At 48.9% G+C, this 20,950-nt stretch overlaps 2 protein-coding genes across 50 annotated transcripts in view; one reads left to right on the top strand and one right to left on the bottom strand.

Moving 5' to 3' along the window:
- The window catches only part of LOC126952767 (ubiquinol-cytochrome-c reductase complex assembly factor 2), a 317,841-nt gene extending 301,032 nt beyond the window's left edge, over positions 1–16,809 (top strand). For 38 of the 49 annotated variants that reach the window (XM_050787729.1, XM_050787742.1, XM_050787757.1 and 35 more), the window contains exons 2-5: positions 2,820–2,967; positions 12,927–13,001; positions 13,833–13,902; positions 16,627–16,809. In XM_050787729.1, coding sequence (XP_050643686.1) covers positions 2,830–2,967; positions 12,927–13,001; positions 13,833–13,902; positions 16,627–16,724 — 381 coding nt within the window. In that variant the 5' untranslated portion in view covers positions 2,820–2,829 and the 3' untranslated portion in view covers positions 16,725–16,809. Of the gene's footprint in view, positions 1–2,428; positions 2,433–2,800; positions 2,968–12,926; positions 13,002–13,832; positions 13,903–16,626 lie in introns of those variants that run through there. The other 11 variants (XM_050787744.1, XM_050787725.1, XM_050787726.1 and 8 more) reach the window with 4 other exon arrangements.
- Positions 16,810–17,810: 1,001 nt separating this feature from the next.
- ITPR3 (inositol 1,4,5-trisphosphate receptor type 3) overlaps positions 17,811–20,950 on the bottom strand; it is a 76,622-nt gene continuing 73,482 nt past the window's right edge. The window contains exons 56-58 of the mRNA XM_050787539.1: positions 20,646–20,806; positions 19,280–19,441; positions 17,811–18,678 (exon numbers count right to left, since the gene is read on the bottom strand). Coding sequence (XP_050643496.1) covers positions 18,610–18,678; positions 19,280–19,441; positions 20,646–20,806 — 392 coding nt within the window. The 3' untranslated portion in view covers positions 17,811–18,609. The remainder of the gene's footprint in view (positions 18,679–19,279; positions 19,442–20,645; positions 20,807–20,950) is intronic.

Genomic DNA, 20,950 nt, shown 5'->3' with positions numbered 1-20,950 from the left:
TGTGGACCAGCCAGGTGCTCTTTAAAGTTACAGCTATGAGAGCACCTCGGGGCAGCCAGCACAGCCCTAGGTGCCTGGACTTTGATAATAGATACAATTCTTGTCCTTTGTACCTCAAGGCTGTCATCAAAACTACATGGCTATGAGGTGAGGATGGAGCAGGGAGAGACTGTTGGGCTGGGAACCTGGGGAGGTTAATCAGGGGAGCTTTCTGGAGGAGGTGTCCTTGGGCGCCTCATTTTCCACTCCCCCTGACCTCTCCTTACCTCAGGCGGGCATCACACATTCTGGTCCCCAGAGGTTTTCCTTCAGTGGTTTACTCTTAACATCTTCGGAACAGTTAAAGTCATTCCAGTTAAAATCACCCACTGATCTTTCCTCAAATTAAACTCCTCCCTCTCTTTCCCACTGCCACCCCAGGCCTGCCTCTGGTTGTTCTTGGAGCCATCCCTGATCTTCTCCCACTCTCCTCTGAACAGCAGGCCTGTGTTTCTCCAAACTCGCTAGCATTGTCTAACACTTCAGTTAAAGCTCTTGTCATCTGTAACTTTATGTCCTGGTTATGTACACATTCCCAGACTTGGCTGTCAACTTCTTGAAGGCAGGACTCTCCTAGATTTACCTTTAAAATGTAGGTAGGGCAAGAAGGAAAAGGTTTGGAGGAAGCAAAGTTTTGTACACATTGGATGGTCTTGGCTAAATACAGGACAGTAGAGATACACTGAGGCTTCCTTATGAAAAATGCAGATGGTGGGACAGTCTTTTGAGAACAAAAATCAGTTCACATGGTGATGTAGCTAGAGACATATAAGAGAAGACTTGGTAAAACAAACACATTTTAACGGGAGAAAGTATTTTGAAATCACATAGCTGTCAAGGAATTAATATCTGGAATATACAAAGAACTCCTAAAACTCAATAACAACAACAACAAAAAAACCCCGATTAAAAACAGGTAAAGGACTTGAACAGGTATTTCTCTGAAGATATACAAATGGCTAAGCACATAAAAAGATACTCAATATCACTAATCATTAGAGAAACACAAGTCAAAGCTACATTGAGATACAGCTCTCACCCATTACAATGGTTACTATCAAAAAACCAGAAAATAACAAATGTTGGTAAGGATGTGGAGAAATTGGAACCCTTGTGCACTGGTGGTGGGAGTGTAAAATGGTGCAGCTGCTGTGGAAGACAGTATGGCAGTTCCTCAAAAAACTTAAAATAGAATTACCATATGATCCAGCAATTCCACTTCTGGGTATATACCAAAAGAGTTGAAAGCAAAGTCTTGAGATGTCTGTACATCCATGTTCATAGCAGCATTACTCACAAGAGCTAAAACATGGAGGCAACCTAAGTGTCTATCAATGGATGCATAAACAAAATGTAGCACATACACGCAACGGAGTATTACTCAGCCTTAAAAAGGAAGGAAATTCTGACATATACTACAAAATGAATGAACCTTGAGGTGAAGATATTATGCTAAGCAAAATAAGCCAGTCGCAAAAATATTGCAGGATTCCACTTACATGAGGTACCTAGAGTAGTCAAAATCATACAGACAAAATAGAACGGTCGTTGCCAGGGGCTGGGGGGAGAGGGGGGGAATGGGGATTTATTGTTCAATGAGTATAGAGTTTCAGTTTTACAAGAGTTAGGGAGATGGTGTGATGGCTGCACAATATTATTCAGTGCTATTTCATACCTATGAACTGTACACTTAAAAATGGCTGGCCGGGCACCGTGGCTCACTCCTGTAATCCCAGCACTTTGGGAGGCCGAGGCAGGCGGATCACCTGAGGTCAGGAGTTCCAGACCAGTCTGGCCAACATGGCAAAACGCCATCCCTACTAAAAATACAAAACATAGCCGGGCATGGTGGCGGGCCGCCTATAATCCCGGCTACTCCGGAGGCTGAGACAGGGGAATCACTTGAACCCGGGAGGCAGAGGTTGAGCCATTCACTGCACTCCAGTCTGGGTGACAGAGCAAGACTCTATCTCAAAAAAAAAAGGTTAAGGCCAGGTGTGGTGGCTCACACCTGTAATCCCAGCACTTTGGGAGGCCAAGGTGGGAGGATCACTTGAGCCCAGGAGTTTGAGACCAGCATGGGCCACATAGCAAGACCTTGTCTAAAACAAAATGGTTAAGATAGTAAATTTTGTTATGCGTATTTTACCACAATACAAAATTAATAAATTGTAAAAAAAAAAACAAAAAAACAGTTTTTCTTAATCAACCCAGTTCGCATTGCTCATTCTAGAAAACCTGGGCCTCCCAGAGAAAAATGTTTGGCTTATGAGGGGTAGGAAGGGGGGAACAGAAGGGATACTAGCAGGGACTGGGCAGAGAGGAACAAGAACTAGGAAGCACTAAAGAAGGAACTGCGGCAGAGTACCAAGGGATAGTGACAGGTACAGGGGCACACACGAACAACGTTCAAACACATCTTCATCCAGTAACCTGTATTTACATGCAAATGTATTGGTTTATGCAAAACAGCGGAGGCCTCGGAGGAGGGTTTTTTAGTCTCAAGCTTGTGCAGTCATTGAAAAAGAGAAGCAAAGCTGTCCCTCAGGTACTCCACGTCCGCCTTGCCCCTGGGAGCTGGGCCGGTTCCAGGAGGAGGACGACTGAATTAGCTCGCTTTGCAGAGAAAGGCGAGCAGCGCCCCTACCCGGAGAGTAACTGGGCGCCTGCAAAGTCGCGCATGCCCACTTCGGCCTCCCGCCCCACTCCTAAGGCGGCGAGACTTAGTGCGCAAGTACCATCCATTGGCGGCGACTCCTCCCCCTAAGGCGGGAACACACGGGGCCCAAAATGGCGGCCAGCCGGTACCGGCGTTTTCTTAAGCTCTGTGAGGAATGGCCAGTGGACGAGACCAAACGGGGCCGGGACTTGGGCGCTTACCTGCGACAGCGGGTAGCACAGGCCTTTCGGGAGGGAGAGAATACCCAGGTGACCGGCGGGGAGGCGGCTGGGACGAGGGGAGGAAAGGACGAGGCAGGGGCGGGGCCAGCTAGCGCGCTATCAGCGGGATCTGCGCATGCGCGCGTCCTCCTTCCAGGCCGCACGTGAGCGCAGACCCCCGTTTCTCCCCAGGGAGCTACTGAGAGCTACGCCCTTTCTACTCAGCGCTCTCCCCCCGCTGCACCTTGGAATTGCCGAGGAAGCTTTTTTAAAACTCCAGATGGGCCGGGCGCGGTGGTTCACACCTGTAATCCCAGCACTCTGAGAGGCGGAGGCGGGAGGATCGCTTGAGCCCAGGAGGTCAGCCTGGGCAACATAGTGGGACTCCGTCTCCGCAAATCAAAAAACAAACAAAAACTTAAGATACAGAATCTCTAGGGGTGGGATCTTGACCTCAGTGTTTTAAAAGCTCTCCAGGTGATTCAAGGTGCAGACAGTTGAGATCCACAACACCAGTGGCAGCTGGTGACAGCCTCAGCTTTTTGCTCCCGTGTCACGGTAACGTTACCTCATTATCTCGCAGTGTTGTGTATTGACTGAGCTAATCCCCAGTAAACTGCAGGTCCCGGCTAAGCGTTTGCGTTCTTCCTGAGCCCTGTAAGCCTGTGCAGCAGGTTTGGGTCCTCAGCTCATGTAGCTGTGTGTGAGTAGTAGGCCTACGTTCTTGCTCTCCTCCAGGTTGGCGCTGCAGCTCTGCGATTCATTCGTTCATATAGCTCGTATTTATTGAGCACCTACCATATGCCTGGAGCAGTGCTAGGGAAACAGCAGTGTAAAACAGGTGAAGTCCTGCCCGCATGAAGTTTTACATTGTAGTTCAGGACACAATAAACAAGTAGGTCTACATAAGACAGATAAGTACTGTGATCAATAGAAAATAGGGTAGCATGATAAAAGAGTAATGTTATTAGTCGGGTCTTTCTGAGGAGATGACACATAGGTAAGACCTAAGGCAAGAGGATGAGCCAGCCATGTACACTTGGCGGGAAGGACATTCCAGACACTGCGCATGCCCAAAGGCAGGAGGCAGATTGACATGTTCCAGGACAGAAAGAAAGCCAGAATGGCTGCAGGGTAGTGAGTAAGGTGGAGTTTGCTAAGGTGGAGGTCAGGAGCCAGGCACAGTAGCATATTATCTGCTCTGATTAGCTGTTAGACCTCATCGTAAGGCCAGTGAGAAGTCACTGGGGATGTTTAGTGAGGGGACTGATGTGCCCTAATTTACTTTTTTTAAGACTATTCTGATTCTATGTGGTGAGTGGGCTATAGGGGGCAATAACAAAAAAGCAAGGCGGCTGGAGAGAAGCCGATTATGGTACTATAAGCGAGCGATGGTGGGGGGTTGGATGAGGATGGCAGCACAGAAGATGGGAGTGGCTGGATTCAGGTTATGTGCAGGTTGAGTCAGCAGGACTTGCTGATATGTGGGATGTGGGATAAAGGAAAAGAGAGGAACCAAAGATAGCACCTAGATTTTTTTTGGCCTGAGCATCTAGGTCTAAGATGGTGCCATTTACTGAGGCAGGAATAGGTGAAGTGTAGGAAGAATATCTTGAGTTCGGTGTTAAGCAGGTTAAACCTGAGATGCCAAGTACACTGATTTCCTAGTGGCAATGTCAAGTAGGCGTGCTATATTTGAGCTTGGGGCTCGGGCAAGAGACCAGAAATGAAATGAGATACATACACAGTCTGAAGAAATGACTTGCGAAACTTGGCCAAGACCTGTCAAAGAAGGAACATGGTCTTTTTTTTTTTTTTTTTTTTTTTTTTTTTTTTTTTAGCTTAGCCCGAAACAGAGCCAAGCCAGCCCACCTAAAGGAGCAGGAGCACGCCCAGTGGCATCATTGTGACTGGACTGCTGATTGGCTGACAGCCTGGGGAGTGTCTGGCCCAGGTTATACAATACCCAGGGCCCTCCCATTGTTCATGGTGGTCTTCACTGGCCCAAAGTGGAAAGATCTTTAAGGCAAGAATCTTATCTAGTCCCAATTCTACAAACCCCGTGAGCTTCCTAAAGCTGTACTCCCTGCATGTTTTTAGTATGAGCTTCCTGAAAATAGAGATGATGCCATTTTTATCTTTCCCCCTCTCCCCTACCAGTGTCTAGCATAGTCCTTGGCCCATAAAAAACACTCAGTAAATGTCTGAATGGATAAGTAAATAATTGGTTGTGGCTCATGAGACAATTGTCTGAATATAGTTTCAGATGTAGCAGAACTAGACAAAGAGAAGTTGTGAAGAGTGAGAAAGGAATATTTGTGTGTTCTGAGTGGGCAGAATTGATTTGAGAGCTTACCATGTTTGGGGAATTTCGGGATCTATGGAAGAAGGCCATAAGCTGGCCCTCACCACCAAGGAGCTTACAGTTGGGCAGTCAGAGGCTCCATCTTTGGGGAGGTGAGAGAGCATTACATTCACTTGCTTGATTGTTAGTGTAAGAGGAGCCAGCAAAGGAGGAAAGAGTTTTCTCCTTTGGAGTTGTTATCACCTAGGGAAATTGTTCCTGAGCAGTCAAAGGCCCACACAGGTTTGAGTCCCAGCTGCAGATGCAAGTCATGGCTCTGTTGATGATTCTGTAGCAGCTGATGAATGCATTCCTGGTAGAGTGAACCAGTGCATCACGATGGCAGCAGGAGCATTACTCAGGACCACTGTTGTGGTACCTCATCCTGATGTCACCTGAGAATGCACCTGGGCTTAGTAAATCTTTGTGGTAATTTTTGAAGGGCGCAATTCCTTGCTGGAATTGAAAACACTACTGTGAGTCACTCCTACTGACACCCCCAGATCATGTATAAAGACCTTGAGAAAGCAAGGTGATTCTGGTAGGCTGTTCATTAAACTGGCAGCAGGAGGTGGGGATTAGATGCAGTTGACTGACTAGTATGGAACTCCTCCTTGGTTATGCCGGTTGCCAGAAGACAGGACTGGAGGGGAAAGTAGCTCTGTTCAGGCCATCTTTCCATTCCTGTAGAGGAGAGAGGCAGTCAGTCCTCCTCTCAGCCTCTTGGCTTCCTTCGTCCTAATGATCACCCCGAAAGGTGCACAGCACACCTTTGCCGGCATGATCTCATTTAATCCTTAGTGCAGCTGAGTGGTAGCCATTACTGTTCCCATTTTACAGATGAGGAAACGAATCAGAAAAACCAGACAACTCTCTGGGGATTCTCTAGCCGTAAGAGACAAGCCAGGTGAGAAACATACCCAGCCTTCCTGGCCCTAGTGTGCGTCGTCTCCTGGGTGCCTGGCCTTTCCTCAGCTGCTGTTCCAAGTTATTGTTAGAACAACCTGAACAACCTCTTTTTCCATGAACATCACACCACTTCCTTCCCCTGGTTGCCTGTTCAAACCTTTTTGGGCCATAGATAGTTTGGGCAGCAAATGGAACTCCCTGTGTTTACCCATCTATTCTTTGCCCCAGCCACTACCAGTCCAGATGGGAAGAAAGATGGTCCTGGGTGGGACACCAAGCAGAGAAAAGCTGGGTTAACTAAAGGGCAAATTAATAATTTATACTCAAAACCAGAGTACAAAAACCACTGCCTCCATTTATTCCACCTCAAATTGCCCTCTGGGGAGTCTCGTGGTCCACCCTAAACCCACCAAGCAGGGAGGTGGTGGTGGGAGCAGGAACACACGTAACTCCTCTTACACCCCATATCCTATTGTGTAGTTTTAAAAAGTCGGTGTTTATGGGCTTTGCCCCTTTTGAATACAGTTTGTCTAAGAACACGTGTTTCCTACAGCGCTGAGAGCTTAATAAAAGAATTGCAACATGGGGGAAGGTGGCACAACAACTGTAATTGTTGACTTAACAACAGGGAAAGGAGCAGATCTTTCTAATGAGTTCATTAGGTGCTTCCTAAAAGATCCCAGACTGCACACCAGCACCCACTTATGTAGCATGAGTTACAACTCCGAGGGGTGGCCTGGAAGAGCTGCTGCCCAGGAAGGGGCTCGCCCACCAGGGAGTTCTAATTGTATTGTATCCAAGTTTAAGTATAATAATATTGGCCCAGTTTGAAAGAAGTTAAACTTTTTCTTGAGTTTCTAATAATGTAAATGATATTTCCACCTTCTCAGAGGATAATTCAAAGGTATTTTTATGATTCTGTTTTGTCAGTCATCCAGTTGAGGCCTGATCCTTGGCATTCCTCAGTGTGCCAGGGAGCTAGCTCCCAAGCCACCTGGCATATGCTGGCCACGGTGAAGCCATGTCAACGTTGCTCACCCCCACTTGTGAGCCCCCTGAAGTCATGTTTTTGAAGAGTGTCCTAAGAGCAGATTATCCTATTTTTAGTTACATATCGAGCCCATCTAAAACCTGGAATTGTAAGGAGAATCATCTCTAAGAGGGAATGCAAACATCTCCATCTTTTTTTCTCTTCCAATTCTGAATGGCGCCAGTGTGAGCTAGGGTAGTATTCACACCAAGGGGTGGCGTTTATCTCTGCATATGTAAAGCTGCAGTCCTCCTCCTGAAGGGATAAATTCTTAGCCACTTTTGGTGGGTCACTACTTTATTCAAAGATCTCTGGGGTCTGCCTGTTGCCTCCTGGACAGGTGGCAGGCAATTTTGTGAGACCTGCAGTGCCTCTGATCCTTGGTCCCAACCTGTGTTTCCAGCCTTGCCTCTCACCACCCCAACACGAGCCCCAGGCTCAGCAAGGGTGGCTTCTCATGGTCTCCCAAACTGTCCATGGTACAAGCGATTGTGATCCTTTGAGACTTAAGTGCACTGTGGATCACCGTACCCCTACAACCTCCAAAAACCCAAACACAGAGTTTGTCAAGAATTTGGTGGCTTCCCAGGCTCTTGGAGCCCTCCGTGGGTTCCCCTTAAAAGCTCTGCCTGCCTAAAACACCCTTGTCCTGTGCCTCTTCATGCTTCATCCTCCCAGTCATTTCTGGTCCCTGTGTCACTCATGCCCAGGTCGGCACTCCTCACTCTGTGCGCTGTCGCTGCAGTGAAACTTAGCCCTTCCTTGCCATACCTCCCCGTCAGCACAGCCTGGTGCCCAGCTCCCACCTCGGGTCTCCTGCAGCGGCCCGTGCTTCACAGCTCTGGCTCTCACTTGCATGCTGCCCCGGGCAGGGTTGGTTTCTAATTCATGTGTATCTTGTCTCTGCAGTGTGCCTGCCAGCTTCTCCACAGCTGGCCTGGGTCGTCTTCTTTATGGCCCTCACAGTCCCCTAGTGGGGCACTCTCTCTATAGTAGGTGCTCAAGAAATACATTTTCAACTCAATTGAAGGGAATAGGCTCCCATAACAGAATGAACTCATTTCAGAAGTTCATTACCAAGTCTTGAAAGCCTTTTTTTTATAGATCCTCCTGGACTGAATCCAGCTCTACCTTAATTAGCAAAGCAATTTGCAACACCCTTTCCCAAAAGTGCTTATGCGTCCCTTTGTGTGACTAGAATAGGCGCCGCTGTACCAATTGCTGTCACCACCCAAAATTCAATTTGGAAAATCGAAATCAGTGCCTGCGGCACCGACGTAGATTTGTATGTATAAAAGTTTAATATGGTAAAGAGAAATTTACTGACGACTGAGCAGGGGAAATGCAAAAGGAGCAAAAATAGAGCTATAAAGGACACTCGTCAGATGAACATCTATTTTATTCACATTTGGGGAGCAGTGCTGAATTTTTCATAATGTCCCCACTGCTGCCTTTTTCAAACCCAGCACTGCTATTAGTCCTAAAACATCCATGATCTCATTAGGTATGAATGCCAAATCAGGTAATTTAAAGCTTGTATTAAGAATATTTCTAAAAATGCACAGTCCATTTCATCAGAAAAACTGCATTTCAGAACTCAGGAATGTTAGTGCTGGAGTCTGTGAATAAAGTGTAAGCTATAGGAACGTGGTGAGGCTTCTGGAATTTGACAGATGTCTCCACTGACATCCTTTTAAGGATGACTTTTTTAATTGCTGAGCTTGAGTTATCTGTGGCTAGGAACCCAGCATTGATCAAGGCTTCATCACTCCTCAGGCAGTAAGAACTTGCTAGAAATGGGTATATCTCAAACTCCTGTCACCTCCACTGAGCTGCTTTTACAGCCTCAGACACCTTCTGACCTCAAACAGGAAACTGGGTGGCAAGTCTGTTTTAGGACTCAGGTGTTTGTTTTTCTTTCTCGGATTACAATTGAGTCCAGGACTTCTGGGAACTCTCTAGGAGACTGTCTCTTTCACACAGAGGAAGCTTAAGAAGTGAGAGTACCTGAGCGTCACTTTGCTTTTTGCACTTAGACTTTGTGCACTTTGCTCTTACAGGAGCAGCACTCTGCAAGGGTGACCCGTCCCTTGTGCCCCTCCTGTCTGTCCTGCTGCCCATCAGAGATGGGACTAGGTGGCAAGGAAGGACAGCACTTTATAGCACACCTGCTTGAGGGTATGATACAAGGTTGCTGAGCAGCCTACTGGTGACTTCTCACTGCTAGAGAGTTGGAGCAGGAACTTGAGTTGACAAGGTGTTTGAGGGTGAGGATCTGGTTGGAATGCAGGTTTATCAGGAAGCAGTGTTAGGAGCCCAGGAGAGAGGCAGAGGCTATGGGAGGAAGGCAAATCAGCGTGTGGACTCCTTTCCTAAGAGCTTAGTTGGGAAGGTGGTGGGGATGGTGGCAGGATGGGAGGGTCCAGATAAGCAGCCATCAGGTGAAGACCGGGTACAGCAGACAACTGCTCTCTTGGCAGACCATGGAGTGCTCAGTGACCGCTGAGAGCCACCAGCGTCAGTCAGGAGTGAAGCCTCAGCAGTTTCTCATCCGTCCTCACTTCCGTTTCCAGCGCCATCATCTGCAGTGCACACCAGCCATGCTGATCCACTGATAACATGCTGACCCATTCCCTGGGCACGGGCTCCACCTGGTCCTGTGCCTGGAGCGCCCCCACTCCCTTGCTGTTACATGCACCCATCCTCAGCCGCTCATTCTCCAGCACTTCCTGCCTGGCCCCGCAGGCCCATAGCATCTCGTACATGCCCCTTCGTTCCACTCTCACCAGGGTGGTCCTAAACCGTTCTGTCCTTTCCCCTCTTACTTTGTGAGACAGGGGCCTGTGTTTACTACAACTCTTTACTACTAATAACTGTAAGAAAAACTAATCACTCACATTTATCGGTGTTCCAGGCCTGGAATTCAGAGCAGCCCAAGCATTACCTCATTTATCCTCACACCACCCTGGGAAGTAGGGGCTATTATTATATTTTCTTTTAAAAGAAAGGTTAAGTTGGCCAGTATGCTTCAAAAATGTTCAATGCATGAAAGACAAAGGCCGAGGAACTGTCCCGGATTAAAAGAGACTAAAAGATACATGACTGTTACATGCAGCAGGACATCCTGTTTTTCCTTAGATTATTATTGAGACAATTGACAGAATTGGAATATGGACTGTGCATTAGATAATAATGTTGTATCGATGTTAAGTGGCCTGAATTTGATCACTGTACTGTGGTTATATAAGAGAATATTCTTCTTAGGAAATGCACAATGAAATATTATGGGGTGAAGGGGCATTATGCTTCTACTTTCAAGTGGATCAGAAGAAAGATACGTATGTACAGATACAGAGAAAGATAAACTGGCAACTTTTTTTTTTTTAAGTGTGTTTCATGGGGGAAGAGTGAATGGTTTGCCTGACATCACATAGCTGATAAGGGATGGTGCCAGGATTCAACCCAGACAGTTTGGCTCCACTGCTCCCTACAGCCTTGGAGGTACTCATTCACCCAAGCATCCCCTGCTCATGGATGGGCCAAGCATGCTCTAGGGTCTCAGTGAATGCCTGTTAAATTTATAAGTGAGCACACTTTGGGAGGCTGAGGCGGGCAAATCACAAGGTCAGGAGTTCGAGACCAGCCTGGCCAACATGGTGAAAGCCTGTCTCTTCTAAAAATACACAAAATTAACTGGGTGTAGTGGTGGGTGCCTGTAATCCTAGCTACTTGGGAGGCTGAGGCAGGAGAATCACTTGAACCCGGGAGGCGGAGGTTGCAGTGAGCTGAGATCGCGCCACTGCACTCCAGCGTTAGCTTTTGGCTGTGCATGCCCTGCTGAAGAAGTATTCCAGATGTGTTCGTCCAGATGTGTGCAGAAGTCCATTCTAGCGGGACTTTCCCTGGAAGAGCTGTCCGGCAGCAGGGAGGCACCAGCCTCATCCTTTTCCATTCATTCTGTCCACTCAGATAATGACTTTGATTATTATTCAGCAAACACTGGCCACCTCTTCAGGCCATAATCCTTCCTCTTCTGATGTATCTAGCTGTTCTCATGATGAGTAGCCTGAACCCAGGAATGGGTCAGGTAGAACTAAATGATGGATTGTCTTTTTTGTTTGCTGTAAAGTAGGGACCTCATTTGACATGCACAGAGAGGCAGCAGTGGAGCTGCCTATTAAACTTCTTTACTACTGATTTATTTATGCTCTGCCTTCTCCAAGGAAGGATTTAAGTTAGGAAAAAATCCATCATTTGAATTTTGGGGGAAAAAAATGTAAAAGAGAAAGTTTTGTTCTGGGGAGCTTTTCAAAATTCTTGGCAGAAAAATTTAAAGAATTATACATAAGTAATAGCAAGGACAGAGTAAAGGGAAAGTTCGAACTAGAGGGAAGAGACCACGCCTCCTGTATGCCGCCTGTCTTCCTGACCACGCCTCCTCTGTATGCTGTCTGTCTTCCTGACCACACCTCCTCTGTATGCTGTCTGTCTTCCTGACCACGCCTCCTCTGTATGCTGTCTGTCTTCCTGACCACACCTCCTCTGTATGCTGCGTCTTCCAGAGAATGCCCATCGGGGCATCGCTGTCTCTGGCACCAGAGAATTTACTTATATCCCCCTTTCTATGGCAACGCCTCAGGGTTCTGGGCCATCTCCTTTCTAGCAGGACCTAACTGTGGTCCCATCTTGGTTCTCCTCAGTTTACCCATTTTATCTTAAATGTTGCCACCTTCATGTTTCTTCCCTTCTTGTAGAGTTTCAGCAGCTCCCCACTTATCACAGATGAAAACTCAGGTGATTTTTTTTGTTTTTTTTTTTTTTTTGCCTTTGCTAAAAGATTCTGTTGGTCTGAGGCTGGGCATGGTGGCTCACGCCTATAACCCCAGCACTGGGAGGCTGAGGCAGGCAGATCACTTGAGGTCAGGAGTTCGAAACCAGCCTGGCCAACATGGTGAAACCCTGTCTCTACTAAAAAATACAAAAATTAGCTGAGTGTGGTGGCACATGCCTTTAATCCCAGCTACTCGGGAGGCTGAGGCTGGAGAATTACTTGAACCCAGGAGGCGGAGGTTGCAGTGAGCCAAGATTGTGCCACTGCACTCTAGCCTGGGCAAGAGAGTAAGACTCTGTCTCAAAAAAAGAAAAAAGAAAAAAAAGAATCTACTGGTCTGGCCTGAAGCATCCCAGAGGATTCCTGCCGCCTCCTCCTTGCTGACAGCATCTCCTCCCCCAGGAAGGCCTGCCCTTCTCCCTTCTGCTCGCTGACCCCTGTGCTTCTTTCAGAACCTAGCGTCGTCTCACTTCCATCATGCACTGACCACTTGAGCATGTGGGGACTCCCCCACTGAGTCCCTGTAGCCCACTCTGCCCAGCACCCCCTTTGTTAGGCACGCCTTTCCAACCTTACATTTCTATTGTGGCATCTCCCACTGCAGCTGCTGTCGTGGCTCACAAGTCACAGATGCTCCACAGATGCTTGTTTGCTGATTAATCTGATTTTTCTGCAGGTTGGGGAGTTGATGAGGCAGAGCTATGCCTCCAAAAAGTAGTTTCTAATAGCAGAGCTATAGTCCAGGTTTGCTTCCCGCAGAGTGGAGAAGCCAGTGCTAGCTGCAGGCCTGCTTCATGTGAATGCCTTATTAAGTATGGTCTTTCCTCGAGGTACAGACACTGTGGGAGGCAGGACTCCTTTGCTCACCTCCTTGGGGGTTCTTTGCTTTTCAGGTTGCAGAGCCTGAGGCCTGTGATCAGATGTACGAGAGCTTAGCGCGACTCCATTCAAACTACTACAAACACAAGGTGAGTGGGCCACAGTCTTTTATATCCCCAGCTTTCTGACAGGACAACTAATAAGAATGAGTGAAAATCTGATTATGTAATGTTTTGTAAAGAATTGGCTTTGCTGCTTTCAAATGAAACCAGTAATTTCAACCAAGCCAACAGAGGTGCCTGGTAGAGGCTTTTACACCACCTAAATAAAAGCTGTTTAAAATTGTGAATACAGGGAAAAGGGAAGAAACAAAGAAAACCAATTATGAATAGAAGCCATGTATTTGATATGCCAGTGTGTGCTCCTGGGAGTGTCTGACAGCCATTGGATTTATACCAATTTTCCCATTCACTCTGTGGAACTGACACCTCCCCACACTCTGGTGATAAAGGTGGGATGATTGGGAAAGTGCCGTCCTTTCCGGAGCTGGGCCCCAACATGATTACTGTCAAATTCCATTTAGAGTGGTTTTTCCCATACTTGAAAAATGTGTTCAGTAACTCCACAAACGTGGCCATATGCCTATGTGGAAGATGGATTTTTTCTAAATCCTCCTTACTAACATGTGATCCATGAGCAGCAGCATGGGCATCACCTGGGAGCTGGTTAGAAAAGCAAATCAGGGGCCCCACCCATACCTGCGTTTTCCAGGGAGGACTCATGGGTACATTAAAGTTGGAGCTGCCTGCTGGAGACTGTACCGGTTCTTGTGAGGCCAAGTCTTAACCTCAAGGTGGCGCTGCTCTTCTTGCTAGGCCTGGCCTCTGGTTGCCTAGGGCCCAGATGAAATGCAGTCAGAGAGCAGGGCTTGTGGACTGATCTCTCTCCTCCCTTCACTTCCTTTCTGCCCCGGTGACCAGTACCCTCGCCCCAGAGACACCAGCTTCAGTGGCCTGTCATTGGAAGAGTACAAGCTGATCCTGTCCACAGGTAATGAAAGCACAGCTGCCTTTTCTCATTGGTTTGCAAATGACTCTGAGTTTGAGTGGCCAAGGGGAATTGTCTAAGGCGGCAGCTTTGCTTGATGGAAAGTCTTGTAGAACAGCCCAGAGGAAATTCTGAAGCTACAGGGCTCATGCATTTTGACCATATACTGTGGAGAAGGTCAAAGGCGTTATTTAAAAAAGAAAATCTATCTTTAGTGCTTTTAAATTCAAGGCTGGGCAGCAGGGAACAGGGGACTACATATTTGCCAAATGGAAGTAGTTGAAATCAGGATGGAAGGAAAATTATTTTATTTTTATGGTCCTAAGGGGGCTTTATAAACAATGAAGGTTTTAATTAAAACAAAAAGCCATTCAATAAACGTGTTTGGGGATATCCGCCTAAGAGTTATCTGACCCAGGGGACGTGGTCTGTGGGTTAGATATGAGTTGAACTAGGTATGTTTTAGAGTCATTGATAGACTCTGATTAACAAGAAAGGAAACATCCTGCCAAGCCTGTCCTTTCCTTAATTCCCTATCTCCATTGTCCCTAAGGAGGGGGGGCCAGAGAGCCAGGGCTGAAGTAGGCAGGTACTGGAAAATTACTATTTTTGTTGCCAAGTATATTATATACAAAAATAGGCTAACCTTTTCTGGAAGGGCATGGCCCTGACACATTTCCTTCTGGTATTCTAGAAATATGTCTTTCCTCTTCTTCTGGCAGCCTTCAGCAACTTAGTTTTGAGGATTTGGGCTTCTAGAAAACCATCTTCTGAGATTAAAACCTGGTGGTGTCACCTGCTATTACATGTCAACTCTAACCCTGTTTTTATTCCAGTACTCTTTGGGAAAATGGGTGAAGATATTTTGGCCAGGCAAAATCACTTTATTGGCGATTTTTTTAATGTGTAAATTTACTCTTCTATCCCTGGGTCTGTCTAATTAGCAGCATTGATGCACATTATCGTGAGGGCCCTGGACAGTTTGAGCAAAGTTTGAACTTGAAGTGAGGGTGGAAATAAGTTCCAGAGGCCCTGCTTCTGCCCTCTATGTTGTTCACCTCAGGGCAGCCTCTGCAAGTGGAAAACAGGCAGCAACGAAGGCTAGGAGATAGTCCCGCCATTGGTCCACGCTGCAGCTTGTTCTGGCTGCAAGTTTAGTTCCAGGAAATTTGCTGAGAATTTTTCACAGCAAGCCTCGTATTTTTGTTGCAAATTGTGTGGCGTAAGCTTACCAAATGTTTCCTCTGACAGGACAAGAAAAGACCTGCAGCACCTTGTAGCGAGAGGCTTTGAGGGCCTGGCGAGTCTGAAATGTGCTGTGTTCTGGGTCACATGTGTGTCCACCCTGGGACTGGTGTCATGGAAAGCGCCTTAGGGAGGCCTCAGGGCTTGGAGATGGACAGTGTCCCTCAATGTCCACCTGGACACTGGAAACGTGGACTTCCGGAAAAGCGCCAGAGCAGGGGCTTTTTTCTGTCACCTTTCTTGGTCAGAAAAGATACTCTTTTCTCCGGTAGTTTTGTTAACGTGAAAATTCAGGCCAGGCAAGCAAAACAATATTATAAGAATATCTAAAATTTAACATATACGTAAAATTAGATTTCATGGAACATTAGCCCTAGAGACTTCAGAAAAATGTTTCCGTACTGGGGGTGATTTTGCCTCCCAGGGGACATGTGGCAATCTCTGGAGACATTTTTAGTTGTCACAACTGGTGGTGGGGGCAGCGGTGCCACTGGCATTAGTGGGTAGAGGCCGGGATGCTTCAAAACAGCCTCCGGTGATGCACAGGCCAGCCCACAACGAAAAATTATCTGGCCCAAAGTGTTGGTAGTGCCAAGGCCAAGAAACCCTGCTTTGGTTCCTGGGTGTGGGGACGTGTATTTTCTTAAACAAAAGCCCCTCCCACCCGCACTGTGGTAGAGATGGCTGCCTTTTCATTGAGTGCAGGCTGTGTGCCAAGCAAGTTACTTCCATGATTTTCTTTAATCCTTACAACTTTGGAGGTACATGTTTTTTTTTTTCTTTCTTTCTTTTTCACCTCTCCCCAAGTTGTCTGCAGATGTGTGTTTTTATCTTCATTTTACAGATGAGGAACCCGAAGTATAGAGGGTTGAGTAATGTGCTTGAGGGGACCCACAGTGGGAGGGGACCCACAGTGGGAGACAATGGGCTGGGATTCAGGCCTAAGTCCATCCCTCTCTCAGTGCCTGCTTAATTCCACAGCATGTGCTGGACCTGCACGCCAGGATTCAAATCCCTGCTCCACTTCCCAGCTGTGCAAACTGAGCAAGTTACTTCACCACCTCCTGCCTCAGTTTCCACACCTGAAAATGAGACAGGCCTGTGTGGAGCAGGCCAAATTTTGCGATGGACCATCTGGGCCTGTGGGTTGCACAGCAGACAGCGCAGGGCCATTTATTTGCCCTCGTATGGAGCAGGGCAACGAGCAGCACACCCTGCTTTGATGCCAAGGGTGAGGAGAGGGCAAGAAACCACTGAGAGCGTGCTGGGCACACAGCCTGGCACACAGTGCTCAGTCACCGCGAGTGGTCACTTCTGTTACCCTGTTTGATCTGCTCCTCAGAAGCTGGGTCTACACTTCCCTTTTTCAGGAACACACTGTGTGAAAAGCAGGGCATGCTTGTGTCGGGAAAGCCCCATGGGTCCAATCTACGTCATCAAGTTTTAGACTTGTCTCTCTCTTTTTGTCTTTCCCTTTTGCAGACACCTTGGAAGAGCTTAAGGAAATGGATAAAAGCATGTGGAAGAAACTGCAGGAGAAGTTTTCCTCCAAGGGTCCTGAGGAGGATCATAAGGCCTGAGCTCAGGCCTTACCTCGCCCACATATCTAGGTGTGGAGTCTTGTACATTGCCATCGTCAATAAAACTGCCCCAGTTTCCCCGTGACCTTACAGTTTGGGAATCTCCTCTAGCCTTCCCAGAAAGGCTCTAAAGAAAGTTTCAGCCTCAGAAGGGATGGCGATTGGGCTGTCTGCTGTGACAGCTGCTCAGGGGAGGGAAATCTCCTGGGGAGAGGAAATGCAGGTTTCCCTCTGGGCCTGACAGGGAAGGTAATGGGGCCTCCGCACAAGGTGCTTCCTGCAGGACCACAGGAGCCCCCGCCCCTCCAGCAGGGGTCTGGTGCCTCCTGGCAAGATACTCGGGCTCCCTTTTGTTGTAGGAGCTCCTGGGAGGAAGCCAAAAATAGCAGTAAATACTGAAAAGGGCATCCTGTTGCAAACAGAAAGCATCAGGGAAGTGTGAGGCCCAGAGAGGCAAAAAGCCTGCTTGGCCCTCGTCCCCACTGACTCAGAGGACGAACCTCAGGCCTCTGTCCCTGACCTTGCAAAAACCCACACTGCCCAATTGGCTTAAGGGACAGGGAAGCTATAGACAGGCCTTGGCCAGGCGGGGCCTCAGCTGCAGTTGGCTTCAGCATTGTGGGCAGGTTCTGTAGGTGGCCACAAGTCAGAGGCCCTGCTGGCTGAGGACACACACAGGGTCACCTCATTATTCCATGGAACTTTGGCTCTTACTGATAGACACATTCACTTTCCTAGTTGAGCATTCTTCTGTCTGGAACCGTGAGGGACCAGGCTGGGCCCACAGCGCCCCTGGTGGGTACAAACTAGAAGTGGGTTCTCAACCTCGTCTGTGTCTAGACTCCTCAGGATGTTCTGAAATACATAAAATAAAATCGACAGGACTGCAGTAGAAACTAGTTATGCCTAAATGCAGTTCTGGGTAGGGAGATCTCAGGGGAGGACCCGAGACACGATGTCACTCAGTGCATCTCCCGAGAGCCTGAGGAGAGGCCAGGCCAGCAGGGAAGGACTCTTGTTCCTGTCTTCTGCCAGTGTGTCCTGTTAATCCCCACAGCCCCCGGGGGAGTGCAGGAAACACATCCCTTTTTAACGGACTAGACTTCTATTAATTTATTTAAGGCAATTAACATATTAGTTCTCAGGCCAAAGGATTTGTAAAACGTTACACCAAAAGGAGAAAAACAAGCGGTCATGAAACAGCCATGCGAACGCCGCTCAGCCCTTGTTTGGCTGGGCATACAACTCTCCCCCAGGAAGCCTGGGAAGAGGCAGGTCCCAGGAGCAAGATGGTCCATCATGGAGTCATCAGGCCACCTACAGCCATGCCAGGGTGGCATGGACACGACAGTGAGGTCTGCACTGGCTACAGCAGATTTGAGGCACGGAGGGAGCTGTACAGCCATGGGCAGGGCTGAGCACAGCACCCTTGGAATAAGTTAAATAACAAAGCCCTAAAATCACTAGTAACAGCATTACTGCCACCTCCCCAGAGGCCGGCAGCAGCCAAAATGTAGTGCTTGGAGATAAAGGGGTGACCCCACTTTTAACTACCCATGAGGAGGACTACAAAGAGTTGTCAGTTATTGCTTTAAGGGACAAAGGTCTCTAGGTAGGATTTGTCTTCTGCTAAGGCATTAAGGTGAACTGAGTCCCAGTGAACTTTCAAGTCTTTTTTTTTTTAAGGGCTCTAAGCAGGTCTGTGAGCTCTGAGGCTCCCCCTCCATGCTGTTGAAAGCCTGGGTGGGTGTCGGGGTGTCTGGCAGAGTGGGAGTGGAGGCTGGCCAGCTGGCTGGGCCACCCAACCCAGGGGAGGGGGCAGTGTTCTTCACAATCGCAGTCTCCAGTGATGAGCATCCCCTGCTGGGGCCTTCAGTGGCTCTTCTCAGCGGCTCATGCAGTTCTGGACATCCACAAAGCCTAGGCGTTGCCTGCGTTTCCGCTGCTCTGTCATCTAGGGTTAAGCAGATGCCAACAGGCCTGGTCAGGCCTCCTGGCACCTTCTCTCCATGGGTGCTGTGGAAGGGCTTGGCGCCCGTCTTCCTCTGTGGGCCCAGCTGCTATTCAGCACTGGCGGTGGGCCAGGGCCCCTCGGGGTGCTTTAAGGATGTCGATGTCAGCACCAAACCCTTGTTCTCAATTAGCGTGTCACAAACCCCGGATCTGATGCAGCTGGGAAACCAGCCCACTAACAGGCTGCCTCATCTTCATGCAGGCACTGCCAGATGCAGAGGAGGATGTCTAGGCAAGAGGGCCTTAAACTCAGGAATCCCCTCAAAGGACCTACCTGGCAGCTGCAAGAGGAAGGGGATGAGAGACGGAGGGCCCCACCACCCTGTACTAAGTTTCCACTTGGCCTTGTCTTTAACAGCCCAAGGCAGGGGTTGTCAACCCCAGTCTGACTTGCCATGTAGGGGAGAGTGGGTTTGGAACCTACCTTCTCATCCAGGGCCAGAGGCCAGTGGGGAAGAGGGTGGGGCAGGAAGGATGAAGGCAGGCAGGGACTGCCCAGGGATAGAGCCCAGGGTGGGCCTGGGATCAAGCAGGGTGCATACCTGCTCCTTGAGCTCATTGAGCTGGGCAGTGAGGTGGGATACCAGCTTCATGGTGGAGTTGAGCTTGTCCTGGAGAATCCGAATCTCATTCTGCTCCCCCTCGCCCTCGTTGCTGACAAGGGACATGGCCCGCATCCGGGGGAACCAGTCCAGGTTCTTGTTCTGAAAAACATCACCAGTGGGTGAGCAGGCATGGGCCCAGCCCAGAAAGGCCTCATTTAGAGTAATGTGGGGGGAGGCTTCTGCCACACCCCTGACAAAATTACTCGTCAGGGATGTGTCATGGGAAAATCTGAATTGACCTGGTCCTCCCTGGGGCCAGAGTGAGCTGGCAGTCAACCCTCTGTCAACCCTCTGCCACAGAGACAGGCTGACTTCCGTTAGACAGCGTCGGCAGCTGAGTTTGAGTCCTTCGCTGGTATCAGCACCATCTGTTTACTTTCATAACACCCCCTGAGAGGTGGAGGAAGGCCTCTGCACCCAGACAGACCCTGGATCTCCTTCCTTCCTTCCTCCCGCCCGCCTGCCTGACAAGCACGCCCCACGCCCCGGGAAGACACAAGTTAGACAGATGGCAAACGGAGGGAGCGGGAGGCTCCGCTGAGGAAAGCTGGCATCTGACACGTGCCTGGGAGGCAAAGCCACGTTTCCCAGGACAGAGGAGTGGGGAGGGAGGGGCACTAAGCAGTTCTCGGCTTCCTTGTGAGCTGTGAATTCTCAGACCAGCAGATAAACCTGTACACAAAGATCAGCTCGAAATACAGACTTAAACGACAAAGAATTCCTTCTTTATGATTCATTGTCTTCACTCCATTATTACAGACATTGGACAGATGATATTTAAAGTTTTTCCAGGCTCCCCTTCAGCCCAGGACCATCTAATTCAGACTTTTTAGGAAGCAGCCTGCCTTCCCACCAAGCTAGAAAACACTCCCTGAGAGCGGCCCACAGATCACTGGCCAAGACAGGATCTCCCCAACTCCACCCCGCCTCAGCATCACTGCACCACAGGCCCAGGGATACCACACGCGTTCTCTGGGGCTGATGGGTTTGCTGTGGGATTTTTCCTGACACCCAGAAGTGGGAGGAGGCCCCTCCGCAGCAGCGGGCCCCCGGCAGGGCCCCCGTGCAGCCCAGAGCTGCTTCCAGCTGCTGCTCCTCGCCCTGCTGACCTTTCAGCAAGTGTCTGCAGCTGTCCGAGCCCCTCCCCTGGCCTCCCAGGGCCAACAGACAGATGTGGCCACTCTTCGCCAGAGCCCAGGGCACTCAGAAGCTAAAGCCATGAGGCCTCTGGTGCACAGTGATGTTGACTCGAGAATGGCTGGCTGGTTTGGGCCCACAGGCCCGGCGCAGCCCCTGCTCACACCTTGATCATCTGGGCCACGTAGCTCTCGGGGCCCGTGTAGTCGGTCTTGTTCTTCACGCGGACCAGGACAATGAAGTACAAGTAGTTCCACATGTTGTGCTCCAGCTTGATGTGTTCCTCAAATGACACCGTCTTGTTATCAAACTTGTCCCTTTCCAGACCTGAGGGTGCAGAGGGCGGGAATGAAACCATCAGCCATCAAGAGCCACTGCAGGGCCACCTGCTGGAGGGGACCCAGCTTGGGGGCGGGGAGGCATTTATTCTCAGGATGAGCGCTTCCAACAGCTTGCTCTGGGCTATTTGGG

The sequence above is a fragment of the Macaca thibetana genome, chromosome 4, assembly GCF_024542745.1.
Source record: "Macaca thibetana thibetana isolate TM-01 chromosome 4, ASM2454274v1, whole genome shotgun sequence".
In the NCBI taxonomy this organism is placed as follows: domain Eukaryota; kingdom Metazoa; phylum Chordata; class Mammalia; order Primates; family Cercopithecidae; genus Macaca; species Macaca thibetana.
This window is presented reverse-complemented; position numbering and strand designations above follow the sequence as displayed.